Genomic DNA, 17726 nt, shown 5'->3' on the forward strand with positions numbered 1-17726 from the left:
CTTATCCCATCGGCAGATCATCTTATTTACCGGCTCAAAGTCATTTCAAGAGACATTTTGCTTGTGTTTAGTTCTGTTTTTGCAGTGTATCTATCATGATTCGACCACATGTTTTGGAACAATATCTTGTTGAAAGACCCAGTGATGATCCATTGTCTGTTTTCCAGCAAAGGTCACCAGGTTTTGATTAAAAAATGTCCCCATAATCGATAGTGTTCATGTTGCCTTATATTTAGCAAAGTTTTCCTGAGCTCCTAAAGAGAAACAGACCCACAGCCTCACAAATCCTCCACTTTAGTTAAAAGGGGGCATGAGATTGTTTTCTATGTATCCAAGACGTGTATCAAATAGACCGTGTGTTGCAGAAGATGGGAACGCATCGTCCAATGAGACCTTTGACACATATGGGTCGCATGGTGCCGGAGTGTGCTATTTACTAATTACTGGACTGGTTTTATTAAAGCAACGACGGTTCTGAACAGAACACGGCTGTTTTAGTTGCATCTGACCAAAGCACACAGTTCCAATTAGAGTGACAGATGGCGACTTGCTGACCTGCTCTGTGTGGGTGATGGCAAAAGAAAAAGCCTCATGCAGCTTTGTGGCCAGCGGTTAAAAGAAATGGGTCCATGTGCCCCATTTTAAAGTTCCTAGAAACTAAAAACTTTCTGCAGTTGCATTTACTTTTAACACATGTGGACCGGGCACTAATAGTTGTGGCACCAATGGTGTTGTGAAAAAACGTAGAGGTTGAATTTGAAATAATAATATCAGTAATGCTACTACAATATAAACTGATTTTATTTTAAAGGTTTTTACACATAGTTACTAGTGGAAGTGTGAAGAGTACTAGAGTTTGTTAATGTGAGGAATAATAATAAAAAAACTCCCTTTATTTAGAATGAAGAAGTCCTAAAGAAATGTGCTCAGGAGTATCTGTCCAGAGTCCGCAAGGAAGAGCAGCGATACCAGGCGTTGAAGATCCACGCTGAAGAGAAACTTGACAAGTAAGTATACACATATTGTAATTAGCCCACAAATGACAAAACCACAATATGCTATCTGTGTCCAACCAATATAAGGTACTTTTTCTGATAGGTTAGTTACATTTCTTATGTTTCTGAGATGCTTTAAATTCATTTCTGCAGAGTTATATTTGTCCTTACACAAGTGCTGCAGGTTAACTTTTGCAATACATCTGCAGGGCCAATGCAGAGATAGCACAGGTCCGAGTGAAGGCCAAGCAGGAGCAGGCTGCCCACCAAGCCAGTCTGAGGAAGGAGCAGATGAAGGTGGACTCTTTGGAGCGCACTTTGGAACAAAAGGTCAGCAATGGGACATCTATCTGTCTATCTATCCATCCATCTATATATATATATAAATAAATTAAACAGAAATACTCTGTCTTGTCAAAGAGTATTCATACAGGTTGATTTTTTTTCTGTTTCACCATGTTTGAACCCACACATGACTTCGCCACACTTTGTGTTAAATTTTGCATAAAGGTCACCTGATTTGAACAGTTTACTTACTAATATAATCTGAACTCTGTGATTTGCTGCTCACTACTTTAAAGGACAACATTTTGCTGCATTTACAGCTTACAGGATTTTTTCTGCCCCTTCTCTTTTGCAAAAGAGCTCAAACTCAGTCACAGTGGTGGCCTGGTGGAGGCCATCGTTGAACATCAATCTTCAATTCCTGCCACTAATTGTCAGTCAGATTTAGGTTTGGACTGTGACCAGGCCATTCCCTAACATTCCCAAACATTAACATGCTTTGATCTAAACCGTTCCAGAGTGGCTCTTTAGGGTTAGACCCCAGTCTGATATCTTCCCCACCACGAGCAGCTCCCATCATGGTGGAGAGGATATGTTCAGAGTAAAGCGTCTTGATGGGGTTTTTTCACCATTCATAGGACTTTTGAATACCATTTCCCCCCCACTGCAGCTTCCCAGGGGTTACCACGTTATATAGCCTCTACTCTGATTACTGCTGCCCAGCCCCAGTTTAGCCAGACAGCCGCATCTTAATACGTTTACAGTTGAGCCAACTCTTCGGAAAAAAAAATTCAGGGCATCTGAATACTTAATGTTTAACAATGTTTTACAGAACAAGGAGATCGAGGAGTTGACGAAGATCTGCGACGAGCTGATCGCCAAAATGGGGAAGAGTTAGCAGCCGCAGCACAAGCAAACCTCACAAGCGAATACTTGTATGAACACAAAGTGGATCACTGTTGCAAGAAACGACGGACATTTGAGGCCAAAGAGGTCCTGGGGGTTCCCACTTCCTACGGAGTCTCCACAGAAACGACCTCCTCTTATTACTCTGTACATTTTTGATGTGTCAGTGTATCGTACTGTATCGGGGGTCTGGTTTAAAGTTTTAGCAAATCTATCATATCAGTGACGAGTGATGCGTGCGTGACTGCGTGTGTGCGGTGACGAAGAAGCGCCGGGATTGTTTGTGGGTTTGAATTACGTGTTTTTTTTTTGCCATGACAGCCACTGAGGGAGAAGACTGTTTACCCGCTCCTGTTAGTTTCTCCTCTTGATGCAAGATTAAGGTAGATTTTGAAAAAAAAAATAAAAAATAAAATTAATTAGCCACAGATGTTTAGATTTAATTGTACAGTCTGGAGACACTTGGAACACGACACAAACCATCACGATAGTCTTGCATGTAAGGGAGAAAGAAAACCTTGTAATGTTATCGTTTGTATATACTGTACTCTGGAAAATCCAAGTATAAAACAGAAAAAAAAAAACGTGTCTGCATTTTGATATTGTTACTCTATCATCCTCACCCTGCTGCCCTCGTGTAAGCATTTAAATATTTATCATGCTTGTCATAGTGTTTTTTTGATGAAATCGTGGGACTTTATTAATTTTATTTTTGGGAGGGGGGATTTATTTTGATATAAAACAAACTAATTGTGACTGTATTCAGTTATGAGCCGGAGCAATTTTACTTCTGGGGGACGACGTCTGTGTCCTGCAGGGGTCATTTTTCACCGAGGAATACTCCTCTTCACAGCTACTGTACAGCATCAGCTTACAAAGTGCAATAAAAGATGGCAATATAGCTCAACGTTCACTCTGGCTTTCTCGATCTGTTACCCTGTGTCTGCTGAAATGTAAAGGCCCCATGTTAAGTTGGGATTTCAGAAAAAAAAAAAAAAGTGTACTTTTTTTATTTTATTTTACCAATAACCTGTCAGGGCTTGAGCAACACTTAAACTTAGATGGCCTTACACTGATCATTTATTAATACTGATGATGCTTTTTACACCCGGGCTTACACTCCTGGTAAAGATGTATGAGAGGAATTAAATAAAATTCTTCTTTTACTCTAGCAGCATAATCTCACACCAGGCTTTAACTTGAGGACATATATTCTGTGGTGAGAAAAAAAAGTATCATTAAGAAATTTTTGCACAGCTGTAGGTTTTCCTAAAAATTATTCAAGCATTTAAAAAAATAAAATAAAAAAAGACCAAAGCCGCTTCTCAACAATTCCCTGCAAGTTCAGTTCATGCAATGGGCAGAGAAATTATAAAAAAAAATATTTTAGCATGGTAAATACTAAAACTCATGAACGGAAAAATGGAGACAGACTCAACAAGTATACTTTTAGGAAGGGGAGAAGGAAAACATTTCTTTGTAACATGGATAGGAGCACAATTTTGTTTTGAAAGTTAACTCTAAATGAACCACAAGGCTTTTTGAACCGATGAATTGAAAGTGATTTAAACTTTTTATTCTCAAAAGGTCTCAAACAAACTAAACAACATTGCCCATTTTTAATCGGTCTTATTGTTGTAGCATCCATCCATCCGTACTGAACCGTTTTCTTTATGTACCATTACACCCTTAGTGAAAATACATCTCTCCTTTTCCTTTAGTCTGTGCTGTTGACTTCAAATTCGGTTTCTACTTTCCTACATGTATAAAAGTCAGTTTAAAAAAAACACTCATATCCCTTAGACATGCATGTAAGGCTCTCTGCAGACTAGGTCACTCTTGCACCTGAGCTGCATTCCTTTCCTGTTTGCTCTCGGCCTTTATTTATTTGTCGCAACGTGACATTTGTTGTTGTGTTTTCCTATTTCACTGCTCTTTGTAAAACTTTAATAATCAAGCTTCAATATAGGTCCTTACAGGTAAATGCGTTTAAATTAGGCATTAAGTTTTAGAGATTAAAAACAGTTCCTGGATGAAACTAACTACAAAAAAGTACCTTATGAGATTTTTGCTCTGATATCCCTAAAATAAATGCATTACAACGGGCTCAACCCATCCTTTTTCTAACACATCTATCCCTTTTGGGGTCATGAGGGGTGCTGGTGCCTATCTCCAGCTGTCAATGGGCGAGAGGCAGGGTACACCCTGGACAGGTCGCCAGTTTGTCACAGGGCAAACAACCATTCACACACACACACCTAAGGAGAATTTAGGGAGGCCAATTAACCTAACAGTCATGTTTTTGGACTGTGGGAGAAAGCTGGAGTACCCGGAGAGAACCCACGCATGCACAGGGAGAACATGCATGTTGGAGTCGAACCCAGGACCATCTTGCTGCAAGGCGAGAAGGTCTGCGCCACTGTGCAGCCCCCAAACCTAAGCCTCCCCAATGGGGATTTGATCCATCAACCATTTACATAGGAGGCAGAAACTCTCACCGCTACACTAAGCGGTAAGCATTGGAACTCAACCATAAAGCAAAAATAGTCCACATGGGTGTGACTTAATCTCAGTATAAATCCAGATTTTCTGAAAATCAGTGAACAAAACAGCATCATGAAGACTAAGGAACACAGCCGACAGCTCAGAAATAAAATTCTGACCCCGTTTTAAAAAAAAAGAAGTTTCAAACTGGTTATAAAACAATATGTCTTGTGTTGAACATTCCTCAGAGCACGGTTGAATCCATCATCCGAAAATGGAAAATTTATGTCACAACAGCAAACCTACAGAGATGGTCGTCCATCTAAACTGACAGGCCTGGAAAGGAGGGCATTAAGCTCAGAAGCTGCTAAGAGGCTCATGGTAACTCTGCAGAAGCTGCAGAGATCCACAGCTCTCAGCTGTACAGCCCACAACTTGGCATTATGGGAAAAATGGCAAAAAGAAAGCTGTTGTTGTGAAATGGCTGTAAGAGTTCTAGTTTCACAAGCCATGTGGGAAACACAGCAAAGATGTGAACAAAGGTCTTCTGGTCAGATGAGACCAAAATACTATTTTTGGCCTACATGTAAAATATTGTGGTAGAAAACCCTACACGTCACCCCGAATGCTGCTGCATCTTTATCCTGAAATTTACTGCAATTTACTGTGATTTTTCAAGCTGTATGTAAACGAAATTTCGTTCTGTACGCACTTTGTGCATACAAAATGACAATAAAGCTGTCTAAGTTTAAGAACAGCCACGTGCTGAATAACTGGCAGCGGCAGCATCATGCTACAAGGGAAAACAAGGAAATCTGAAGAACAGAGTGTAGGTTCACCTTAAAGCGGAAAACCACCTAAAGAGACAGAGCTTAAAATGATGGGATTAGATCAAATCGTGTTCATGAGTTAGAATGGTCCAGTCAAAGTCCAGATCTAATTTTTCAGATCAAATTACTAGAAAAGGACACCAACACCATCACAGATGCTAGCTTTAAAACTTTGCATTGATAAAAATTGGGATAGAGCTTTTCCTTTTTGGTCGGAAGGACACAACAACCGTCATTTCCCAAAAACTACTTCAAATCCGGGCCTACAGCCTGCCCAAAATGAGCTACAAAGTGTGCGCTCTCTTCTCTCCGGACATTATCATTAATCTCTGTGAGGTGGGCTGTGCTTATTTGTATTAAGGGATTGTGGGATTCCACATAGCTCCTCAGCGCCGGTAAGGAACCTCATGAGGTTCCTCTGCTAAGGAACTATGATAGGAAGCATACAGGCTCCTGTACCTGCCTCCTTCCTTACTGACTGCACTATTCGGACAGCACTTATCATGGCGACCGCTGATGCACTTCCACTTTAACTGAAGCGTCTTTACCCAAACATTATTTTTTTTTGGATGCAGCTTGGGTGTTGTTGACATCTGGCCGCTTACATGCAAAGATTTCTCCAGATTCTCTGCATCTTTTGATTTCATGGACTGTAAATGTTAAAATACATAAATTCCTTGCAATTGTACATAAGGAAACATTGTTAAACTGTTGGGCTATTTACTCATGCAGTTATTCACAAAGTAGTGAATGTCGCCCCACCCTGCCTTTTGGGGATGCTCCTTTCACTCCTAAACATGACACTCACCTGTTTCTAATTAACCTGTTCACCTGTGGGATGTTCCAAATGGGTGTTTATTGAGAATTCCTCATCTTTCCCAGTCTTTTGTTGTTGTTTTTTTGGAAAATGATGGAGGTCTCAAATTCAAAATCAGTTAAAATTTGTAAAAAACACAATGAAGTTGATCAGTTTGGACATTAAATATCTTTAAAAATCTTTGTATTCTGTTCTTTCTTCTTCTACATTGTGGCTAAAATAATGTAAAATTGGTTGCTACAGTTTAAATTATGTTAAGCTATTTATTTATTGTTATCATTTAGATGCCAAATAAAAATGTGGGGGAAAAAACACTCTTGGACAATTAAGTCTTGGACACACTCTTGGTGTGTATTTTGCACAAATATCACCTTTCCTGTAGTTTTGGAATCCTCCTCAGTATGATGCTGTAACAACCATTTACATTTATGTTTTTTATTTTTTTATTGTATCTCCACACCATAGCTGTCAATGCTCTTTGCAACTGTAACCAGTTGTTTTTTCAGAAAAATAACCTGCAGTAATCGGGGTTGTGTGGCGATGCAGAGTTACTCAGAAAAAACATGCTACTGAGGAAATCTAAAATAATGACGAAACGAGGATCTTTTAGCACAGCTCTCTGCTCGTCGGCTGCTTACACTGCAACAAGGGAACCAAAAGTAAGTGAAAATTTCTTGAATTTTGCGTATTTTTCTTTGATTTAAGCAGGTAATAAGACTATTTGCCAATGGAATACGATTTTTTGTACTAAAAATATGAAAAATTCATTATCTTATTTCAGGTGCAAGGTATTAATTATCTTTTTTTAGGGGTAAATATGCTCATTCCATTGGCAAATAGAGTTATATAACTGCTCAAATCAAGGTAAAATACATTCATTTGAAGAAAATGTTACTTACTTTTAGTTCTTTTTTGCAGTGAAGACCGGAGAAGACATTAGCTTGTTTAAATACCAAGATTAAGTCCAGAGGGCTTAGCAAGCAAACAACCTGCTTTTCAGTGTGTGATCAAGAGGAGCTGGGACCGGCAGCGCCATGAGGACCATCCACTGCTCTCTGCTGTTGCTGCTTTCTGTGGTGCTGCTGCCAACCTACAGTAAGAACTCTGTTTTACATCTTCTTTTAGGGTATTTCTTCAAACAAGAGCTCAAAACCATCCCACCACCTGTTATTTGACTGCTTCCATTCAGGCACCCCTTCAGCTACCTTTGTTCCTCTCTACATTAGAAGTAAAACGGTGGACAAGACAATGCAACAGGGATTTTCATTACTTAGAAATATGCCCACTTTTTAAATCTCTAAAAATCTACCGTACTTAACTTTAAAAAAAAAAAAGCCCTAAGGGGATATTTTCTATCCTTATTTATCGTTATTGGGAGTCGATTTCTGTTGCGATTCTAACAATTGTTTTCGTCCCTCCATCCAGTTCATCATCCTTTTCCTGTGACCAGCATGCAGTCAAAGCAGCTAATCTCTTAACAGGCCTGGAGACTAATACTTTTAGCATGAGTGGAAAGCGTCTGTGCAGCGAGGCTAGATTGGGGTCAGCAACACTCAGTGGGGGGTGTATTTAATGCCAAACCAACACACAGATGAGCACCAATAAGCGGCATAAAAAACTGCCAATAAGGAACATTTTTATGATTAAACCTTTGTCTCCAGTTAGTGATATGTTTATACTGTTGAAGTTGTTGTCTCCTGAACGGAGTCTAACTTTATAGTGGAAGAGCTGACCTGCTGTTTTGATCCGGCTCCTCTCTCTGACTCATACCGGTACGGAGACAACGCTGCATCTGTGTAAGAGAGACACATCTGAGGTTAAAAGACGGCAAATAACAAGAAATGTGCTGCTGCGAAGAATGTTGGAAGCTTTTAGTGCCTTTTGGCTCTGATCCTCTTAAGCGGCAGCATTTGAGTCTGCCTGTCTGGAACATAGGGGAAGGGGATGGGAGCGTTATAAAAGGAAACGTTTGAATCTATAAGATTTCAAAGGTTAGTTTATTGTCAAATAGCCCATCCTTCCTCTGGATGAGAAAACAGGGCCAAAATAAAAGGCCTTTAAGTGTTTTATGTGCTGAACTGGTTCTCAAGGCTTTAAAAGTTTAGAAGAAGAAGCATTTTTAAACACGTGGACACGACTGGAGTAACTTACCGGTAGATTTGGGAAGATTTGTTTGAGGTAGGGGATTAATTAACACTGTCTCCTCGATATATAGTCTCACTGCATCAGCGGAAGAATGGTACACACTGGAAATTTACACAGCTTGCATATGCATGCTCATCAAATACAGTTTGTGTGAATAAAGGATAAAGGGTTCCTCACAGAAACCTTATTTTGTCATGCTTTACACCTGCAGCACTGAAGCAAACTCACCGTTTCTGTAGCTTTTAAGGTTTCTGGGCCATGTCCTGGATACTGCTTTACCTGTTAAAAAGAGCGATGGCTCGGGTACCTGCAGATGTTTTCTGCAACATCATCAGCAACAATCTTAACTGTGTGGACTGTTGGGGACAAAAACATTAGATCTGCTCAGCTGTGTAATGAAATGGCATTACTGACAGTTCCAAACAGTAGTTTAAGGAGACAGCAGAGAGTGTGTGTGACTCTTTTGGAAGGTAATTAGCAGTTCATATCTTACGTACAGTAAATTACTGTTTTAATAAATCCGGATTAGTTGGTCTAAGACCAGAGAGGACTTAAGACGTCTCCAGTCTCAACAAATGACATTGTGGTTTATGCTAACACAATTTTGTCGCATTAGCCTCAGGAGATTATTTGATTATCATTTGCACTGGAGATGGAAGCTGGGAGGCAGTTCGCTGCTAATATCCTACTGTGTGACACACAATTAAATTGCCTTATTTGCAGATCCAACTGGGGGCTCCCTTGTTTTCTACGGATATTTGCATGGTTCACGTATGAGGTTAAGAAGGTACGGTCCAGGCCAGCAGCAGTTTTTAATATCAGCCCCATGGCTTTCTACCTCTGGCTGCCACATAATAATGAAAAAATGCATAAAACGAAGTAGAAAAACACATTTTGGAAAAGAGAGGGCGTCTCCTTGTGGCGCTAAATTGAAGGACCCTACATGAGCCCTCCGTTTTTCCTTTACTCATCATCTACCTGCTGTTTCCGGTTTTGCTCCATGTCACTACAATCATTAACTATATAAGCTAATGAAGATAATATTAATGAAAATAATACCCTCTCTTGTGGTCGAGCCACGGTACTTGAGCGAAACTGCGACAGAAACCATTTGAAAACCACTGCTGTACAGGGCAGGTAGCGGGTGATGCAGCAGCTAGTTACAGATTATGATTTGGGCCACAACCATTTTTTTAAATTTCTGGGACTTATGAATCCGTCCCCAGGAGGATGCAACTTTTTTAGGAATTGGTACATGTGCTACGAAAGAAAGAAAACCAAACAATGGAGCTCGTAAAAACTGTCTATTTCTCATTTGCGTACTGATTCAATGGGGAGTTGACCCCACCCTGTGTTGTGCAGTGTAAGCACTGACAGAAAATATACAGTCACTCACTGATGACAGCTAGGCTTAATGGCTATTTAAGATAATTTACATTTTTTAAAGACTAAATAGCATTTATTTCTATTTCAAAAATCTGGAATAGATAGCATAATCAAAACGTAGGTGGACTGTTCTATACAGAACAGAGATTGTTTTAAAACACAGTTTATGATTCATGGGACTATCATTTTATTTTTTTTAAATAGCAAAAAACAAACAAACAAGAAAAATAGCTTCTTGGACACTTATGATGCATGAATATCACAAATTGTAGACAGATCGAACCTGGTCTGAACAATTCAGGTCAGGTTACAAAGTCTATACAGTGGGAAAAGATTTAAAAAAAGGTCAACTTTGAGCGGGCATCTCCATGTAGAGGCAGGCCTTGTGCTCCACTTCCACTTTGTGCACACAAAACACACCCGGCACATGAAATCTGAAAAAAAAAAATTGAGCTACTGAGAGCAGCACCAACAAAGCCGCTTTTAGTTAGACAAAACTTAAAGCAATGTGAAGAGGGAGGAAAAAAAAAATCTATAAAAAGATGTTCACCCACAACGGTAAAATATTACAGCTTTTTTACAACACTCTACTTTTCTATGAGATTCACAAACATGACAGACAAGAACGTAGCGCACTGCCTCCTACTGTACCCCCATTTGATGTGAAAATAATCTTCTGTGTATATGAAACAACCCAATAAAAACATATTTTATGTAGCCTTCACATACTATGATGGCTATAATGTTTGAAATAGTAGGCCTTTAGTTTTGGCCCCTCTAGGACTAAACATTAGCTTCAGCCTCATGGGTCCAGCTGGATTTTGCGTTATCGACTTTTGGTAAAATATTAACTGCAAATTTAAGCTTAAACAGCTTTCTACAGAACGTCCCCTTCAATAATCCTGAACCTTCCTGATCGTTGTCTTTAACTTGACATGGTTCTTCTTTCATTAATAAAACTTGTAAAGCGTCCCGTTTCAGCCTTGCTTCTGTCTCATCTAGGCGAGGCTTTGAAGTGCTACACCTGTATGGGCTCCAACAACGACGACTGCAACCTGCAAGGCTCCAAATCTTGCCCCAGCTACTCTGATGCCTGCGCGGTGGTGGTGGGTCTTGACAGTAAGTCCAGCCTTTCCTAAAGGTTTCCGGATCCCCTTTTACTCGTTTAGTTTCTACCTTCTGTTGTTCACAAAGCAGTGCTTTTGTGTTTGTCCTGTATGTGCGCACAGGCCTGTTGTGATGGCCTGAGAGTTTGTCCTTCTCTGTGGTAATTGGTTCTGCTCGTTACAGACCCGGTGGCACCTGTGGAGTAGGTGTGATTGGGTATAAAAGTGACTCCGACACAGTGGTAGGGACTCTCCGTCTCCTCCAGGGAGATTGGTTTGAAAACTGGGGTAATGTTTTTGGTTGCAGCTTTTTTTTGGTTATTCGGTCCTACTTTCTTATTAGGGCTGAACGATTTTGGAAAATAATCTAATTGCGATTTTTTTCTTTCTTAATATTGCGATTTAATGCGATTTTTTTATTATTATTTTTTTTTTTTCCCCAGTTTAATTTATCATGTCTTTTTAAACATATACAAACAACAAATCATTTTGTTTCCTCGCTGTGCAGATTAGTTGCTAAAAGACCCGCAGCCTCTAAACTCGGAGCAGAAATGATTGCGTTCTGCCTACAATATATTTCAACCAAAATTGCAATTTTGACTTTTCTCTGCGTTAACCACAAGCAACAAAAATGGCGTCTAAATAAAGACATTTGTAAACAAGGACTATTCAAAACAAGAACTTTTAATGTTTCTATTAATCAGAATATTATTCAAGAGAACAGCTTTTGGTTGATTTGGACATCAATCCTTGTTGAACATAAAGTGCAACCAACAAGCAAGTCTATGTATTAAACTGATTGACCTGTACTTAATGCTATGTATGATTATACAAACTCTAAAACAAGTAATAAAAATAGATTATCTCACTGCTGCAACTGTCTTCCCTTCCACGTGGAGGCAAACCAACTTTAAACATTTTACCAACACCTAATGGACGTGTCTGATTCACTGATTGTTACATAGCCAAAAATTGCAGACTCTGCGATTTGGAAATTGCATTTTTTTTAAATTGCGATTATATTGAAAATGCGATTAATTGTTCAGCCCTATTTCTTATCATACTTTAGACAGCAAGATATCTTTCTATTGACCGAACCCTCTTCTTTTTCACAGGGAAAAAGAAGTTAGTTGAATAAAAATAAAAAAAAGCTACGTTTTGAATGCGGAGTCTCCTGTTTTGTTGCCAACTTTGAGCCAGGTTGGTAACGCTGTGAATGCTGAAATCTGACCAGATGTTGTCTTGAGAAATGTCAATGTCTGCAGGGTTCTGAGGATTTGAAAGAAGGAAAAGCTTCCTGCCTTCATGAAACGCCTTAATTAGCGCACCACGTGGTTATGAAACTCTGAGCTTTAGCTTGAATTTTTCTTTTAAGTTTCTTAATTTAGCTAAATAAATTAGTATGAATTAGCTATTATACATTTAGGTTTTAGAAATCAAACCGGTATCTTTTATTTAAATATATCTGAAGGATGAATTGTTTCCTTGAGAAGCAACTAGTTTATCACAAAAGAAGGAATGAGATTTTATAAGTCTATCAAAAATGTATCTCTTAATTAATCAATCAGTGACACATGATCAAGGACATTGCTTAATATTATCAATTATCGAAGTAAGCATAAAATAACAATAATGAAACAAATGACTATTTACGGAGCAAATTTCTTGAGAGACAAATTTTGGAAATTAAGTCAGTGAAGGTCTCAACTTTTACAAAAAGGTTTGACTGGTCGGTATCTGGAGCGCAAACAATAGGCTGGTTCTAAGTTATATTATCCGATGCTACTTTTGAGGGGCAGGTTTAGGAGGGAAAATAAGCACACAAAGAGTACACAAATTTTCAGGTTCAAACATTTGCTTCTCCAGTCCAGATAATTGGAGTACCTTACCATGATCCAGATCTTGTTGCGTAACTTCTGAGTGAACCTGTCTGGGTCTGTTGACCTGCGTTTGTCATCGCTCGTTCCTCAGATAAGCTGAAAACATAATATCACGGCATGTTCCTTTTAATCTGTTTCATGTCTTAGGTGGTTCATCATTTTGAATCCCTCTTGGAGCCAAAATGGATGAAAATGGTTTAAATAAAGTCGGTAAATGATGTTGGGCACAATAATGCATGGAAGGAAAGCAAAAAAAACCAAATTGGGGAAAAAATGTGAAAATTACACATAACCGTACGATGCAACTAAAACCTCTCAAGGGGATGAGGCTTCATTTTGATTCTCGAAGCTTCCTTCTCTGTTCTGTGTTTCTGAGTCAACCACATTGCAGTAAAAAGCCAATAAGAAAGTTCAATTATATTTTTTTCCTGCCTCACTCATAAGCTGTAGACTCTTTACTCAGGATTGAGACATGCATTGTCCTGAGTTTAACACATTGCTCACCATTTGAAGCTGGAACTAATCATAAACTAATTGCGGGTTATTCTGAGAGCTTCAGGGTCGTACGAGATTCAAAGTGCAGAGAGGAAGTGGTTTGGGTTTAACTAAGGAGTCCAATCTTTAAGTGTTTGAGGGGACAGATAAATATGAAATGTTAAATCTTGGTGGTCACTGCAGTTTCTTATCAATACTGCAAGGATTTCAACATTTTTATCATCCCAGATGATGTACTTCAGCCTGCAGTACGTACTTGCATTGGTTGTCAGTAGCAACAAGGTGCTTTATCGCAACAGCTGTTTTTCACTTGTGCGGTCCTTATTAGCTCCTGTGAGACAGCTGTTGAATGGATGTGTCTCTGAAATGTATTTCTGTGTGTTTCATAAGGCGGCGTGATGAAGTCGTGTTCCTACAAGTCTTTCTGCAGCCAGGCCGGCAGCCAGGGCTACAGAGCTCCAGGAGTTCGAGTTCACTGCTGCTACAGTGACGACTGCAACGTGAAGAGCTTCGCCTCGCCGCTGCCGGGACTCAGCTGTTGGCTGCTGGGTCTTCTGCTGCTCTTGCACTGACATTTTTCCCAGGATAACCAGGCAGCCCAACCATGCCAACAATGATCCATTCTCCATACAAATGCCAAAAAGACTGCCTGTTTTCACACTTGATGACATCCTGGTTACCACTACTCCACCTTACTTTGGTTACTGCACTTATTGGAGTGCAAGGCAACAAGAAAATGTTGCACGCTGAACTGTGTGGATTGATACTTCTGAACTGTATCACCTTAAATTGTTCAATTCATGGCATATTTGATTTGTTTTTATAAGGTGCAAATAGGCATGGGCCAGCATTACAGTTTGGTAATATTGAACCACTATTATGGTATTTGCAGAAAAAGTTTATAAAAAAATGTATAACATGATCTAATTGCTTTAATTTAAAAAGAAAAGCAATAAAACATACAGATTTTTTGTTTTGTTAATATTATTTATGATAAATATTAAATGTATTTGCCATGATTTGCCATGATTTTGATGCGTTGACTTAACCATGGCAGTATTCACTAGGATTTGGGCCCCTTTACTATACAACCATGTCAATTTTATCAGATTTTAGCCACTGTCAACATAATTAGTTCTAAAGTCATGTTTTTATTTGTTTTTAAATTTTTAGAAACATTTCTCATAACGGATCGTTTCAAGAGACGTCTTCATTGACTCTAACGTTGCATTCCAGTTTTAGTCCGAACTCGGGAAAGTCCGGCTTCCGATCGGAAAAATCAACTATGACGGCCGCTATAGTCGGAATTTGCTCTCGGAAAGTCTGAGAATTTTTTCAAGGCCGATCGGATCCAATATGGCGGCTCATTGCCTCTACAAGAGTAAGCTGTGCTGAAGCAAGTTTATTTTACGAGACACAGTTATAAGAGTGCGTCTAACATAAATGTTACATGTAGCGGCTGAAACTTTGAAACAAACAAAATGAAAGTGGTGTTTGAAGTTGGAAACTACAGCTTTAAAGGACGTTTACAAGAGGTACTACATACAAAACAACAGCTTTCCTGGACGTCGCCATATTGGACCCTAACCTTTTTTTTTTTGATATTTTGGAATCCCGACTACTCCGATAGTATTAACTGGAACGCTGTTTACTCTGGTGTTACGCCATTACCAGCTCATATTTTCGTTTTCTGAGGCAAATGAAATGCAACATTAGATCCCGTCCACACAAAGACAGGTTTGGCTGTATCCAACAAACTTGTTGGTTAGATCGAGGGTCCTGTCCGACCGCAAAACCAGCAAAATTTGAAACTAGCTTCTAGAGTGGGAAGTTTTGAAGACACCCCCCCCTTTCCGGCGATTCACTCTGGAACCCCTATCTGCAAAATTGGCAACAAACTGCAGTGTTTACGTACACTAGCCGGCGCAGACACAATTTTTCCATCAGATCGGACGGATTGCACAGTTTCATGTGTTGCTTTAGGTAAATACATAAGCACCAACTAAATTCTAGAGTGTTATTTAAAATGCTGTTCTGGTCTTGATGGAATACCGTAAAGCTAACTGGCTGTTAAAAGTGGGGTAATAAGTTGGTCCATGTCCACAATCTGCAGACAAGCTGAGAAATATGAAAAGTGTTATTTATAACACTAGGTTTTGCACACCAAAACCTGAATTTGTTTCTTGCTACTATAAATATATTGTCGAACCGACAACTCTTCCTTTATTGTAAGCGAGGGACAAAAAATAGTAGCCTTTTTTCAGCCAACTGTGCAGCAACGGGTGGGGGAGGGTTGATGCACACAGAAAACTCTGGTAATTCTGACATTTTATCTGGCCTCTCTTTAAAAGCTCTATAAACTGCAACTGCAACCTCCTTAACCCTTGGTATACCTTTATCCCTGTAATTGGCCCATGCTTATGTGCAAATGCTTTATAACTCCGCTTTTCCACTCTCCGTCCTTGTTTGTAAAAACTATGAAACCTATTTTAGATTAGACAGTTTACCCCATCTAAACACCCTTGTATTTGAGCACAAACGTTCCTGGGTCTAAAAATGGCACCAAGGAGTTTACTCAGCTGGCACTTTTTTTTTTTTCTGTCATTAGCCTCCTGTCTGCCAATCACCAACCAGAGTCGTCTCTTGGTAGGAAGTGAGAAAAAGCCCCTCACACACTATAAATCAGCATAATCCTTTTACACGGCTGTGGCCAGGTGTTACTCTGATGAGGTTAATTTGCTGCGTTTTCAAGTTTCTTAAAGAATTACTGACACTATGAACAGTGTGTGTTCAGCATCTGTACGTAGCTAGGAGGGCCAAACGATCTGGCAGCATTTTCTGACTGCAGGAATTCATATGTTGATGTGCATTATGTTGTATTAAAAGTATGTGGCTCTTTGGGTCTTTATGCACATTTAGAGCCGTTAATCTGAAATGAGTCAAAAGTCAATGTAACATGGAGAGTGTTCATTTGTCTCATAAGTCTGTGCGCATTTATTACTTTGGATATTTTAAATACATAAGTAAATTATTGTAAGAGAGTATGAAGACGATCGTGTCCTCTCTGGTGTGTATTGCTCTGCTTAAAGGTTTACTCATCTCATCATTTATGTCTATTAAACTTTGTGCATTTAATGATGGATCTGAATCATTTTCATAGTGGACAGAAAACACGACAAACAACTTCAGTATTTTTTTTTAAAACAAGGGCTATGTGTACAAATTGAAATTTATTATGGATTTTTTTTAAAGTCAAAATGACACATGAAGGCTCAAATATGGGCTCAAACCCCATTGAAATTTGGCTAAATGTCCCTGTTCTTATGCTTGACTCTTTGTAGTCAAGAACAAGGTTCTGGTAGAATTCTGGTTGAATATTTGATCACTGAAAATAAGTAGACTTTGTTTTTGTGGTGTTTGAACTAAATCAGAAATGTTTCAGTAAGATTCAAGTCAGGGTCCCTCCAGAGACCTCATATAAAACCTGCTTCGTCCATTCTAATACCAGTTTTGAGTTTCAACTGTAGACGGGTCTGGAGCCAGTCTCCCAGCTTCAATCATTTGACCACTTTGTTCAGTGAAACAGTTTGACTGTCAGAAAAATTGACCCTTATTCTGCTTGACACATTGTTCTTAGGTTTAAATGCCCCACCTTCCCTCCTCTAAAGATACTTCTGAAAGATACTTCTAAATATCTCAATCTTAGTCTCCTTCAAGTGTAAACTTTTCTTCAGAAGGCATTTGGCTTGTGAATGGATGGATGGATGGATAAAATCTTTTTAGAATAATATTAGTCTGGAAAAACTGATATTTTGCTAATGCCGTACCTAAAAAAAATCAAATTCCATACCTTTCCAGACTGTGTAGGTAGGAACCCTTCCTTCCTGATGCATGCCAGAGGTGTACCCTAAACACATCGTATCACTTCTTCTCACGCCTGCTTTTGTAATCCCCACTGCCTCCACTGTGGGGCAGTCTAATCACACTTGAACTTCCAGCCGCCACATGCCCTCAAATTTACAAAACTCTTGCAATTCATATCGACCGACCACGCCTCGTGGGCTCAGCAGAGATTAGCTTTAGTCAATAGTGATAATCATTGTACAGTTTTATTGCTGTCTGCTGGGCTTTGGACGTTATTTAAAAACCTTCGACTGCTTTCTCTCTCCCTCCGCTTCTTCCTTTTTTTTTTTGTTCCTCTTCACAACTCTCTTGCATTCCCTTCTCCTTTGCCTCCTCTTGTGATGTCCTGCCGCTCTCTCCTTTGACAGGCAGGTGTGAGAGTGTGAAGGCATTGCCCTGCCGAGGGATAGACACTGACCTCAAACCGTGATTCCACGAGGCCCCGTTTGGCCCTGGCTCCAGGGTCTTCTTGTCCGCAAACAGGCCCCCTTGTC

At 39.5% G+C, this 17726-nt stretch overlaps 2 protein-coding genes across 17 annotated transcripts in view; both read left to right on the forward strand.

Annotated features, from left to right (window-relative positions):
• Window positions 1-3099, forward strand: part of tacc2 (transforming, acidic coiled-coil containing protein 2) — an 82978-nt gene extending 79879 nt beyond the window's left edge. For all 16 annotated transcript variants that reach the window (XM_036128646.1, XM_036128651.1, XM_021314692.2 and 13 more), the window contains 3 exons: window positions 901-1007; window positions 1205-1325; window positions 2113-3099. In XM_036128646.1, coding sequence (XP_035984539.1) covers window positions 901-1007; window positions 1205-1325; window positions 2113-2178 — 294 coding nt within the window. In that variant the 3' untranslated portion in view covers window positions 2179-3099. The remainder of the gene's footprint in view (window positions 1-900; window positions 1008-1204; window positions 1326-2112) is intronic.
• A 4194-nt stretch (window positions 3100-7293) lies between these two features.
• ly6pge (lymphocyte antigen 6 family member pge) lies at window positions 7294-15176 on the forward strand. The gene is made up of 3 exons (XM_012859236.3): window positions 7294-7412; window positions 10851-10967; window positions 13720-15176. Exons 1-3 carry the CDS (start codon window positions 7352-7354, stop codon window positions 13899-13901), a joined length of 360 nt encoding a protein of 119 aa, XP_012714690.2. The 5' UTR covers window positions 7294-7351; the 3' UTR covers window positions 13902-15176.
• The last annotated feature ends 2550 nt before the right edge of the window (window positions 15177-17726 follow it).

Source organism: Fundulus heteroclitus, unplaced genomic scaffold (genome assembly GCF_011125445.2).
Source record: "Fundulus heteroclitus isolate FHET01 unplaced genomic scaffold, MU-UCD_Fhet_4.1 scaffold_106, whole genome shotgun sequence".
Lineage (NCBI taxonomy): Eukaryota > Metazoa > Chordata > Actinopteri > Cyprinodontiformes > Fundulidae > Fundulus > Fundulus heteroclitus.

Coding starts and splice junctions, on each gene's coding strand:
- ly6pge (XM_012859236.3), top strand. CDS start 7,352: ATGAGGACCATCCACTGCTCTCTGCTGTTGCTGCTTTCTGTGGTGCTG. Junction 7,413..10,850: donor GGTGCTGCTGCCAACCTACA/GTAAGAACTCTG, acceptor TGTCTCATCTAG/GCGAGGCTTTGAAGTGCTAC. Junction 10,968..13,719: donor GGTGGTGGTGGGTCTTGACA/GTAAGTCCAGCC, acceptor GTGTTTCATAAG/GCGGCGTGATGAAGTCGTGT.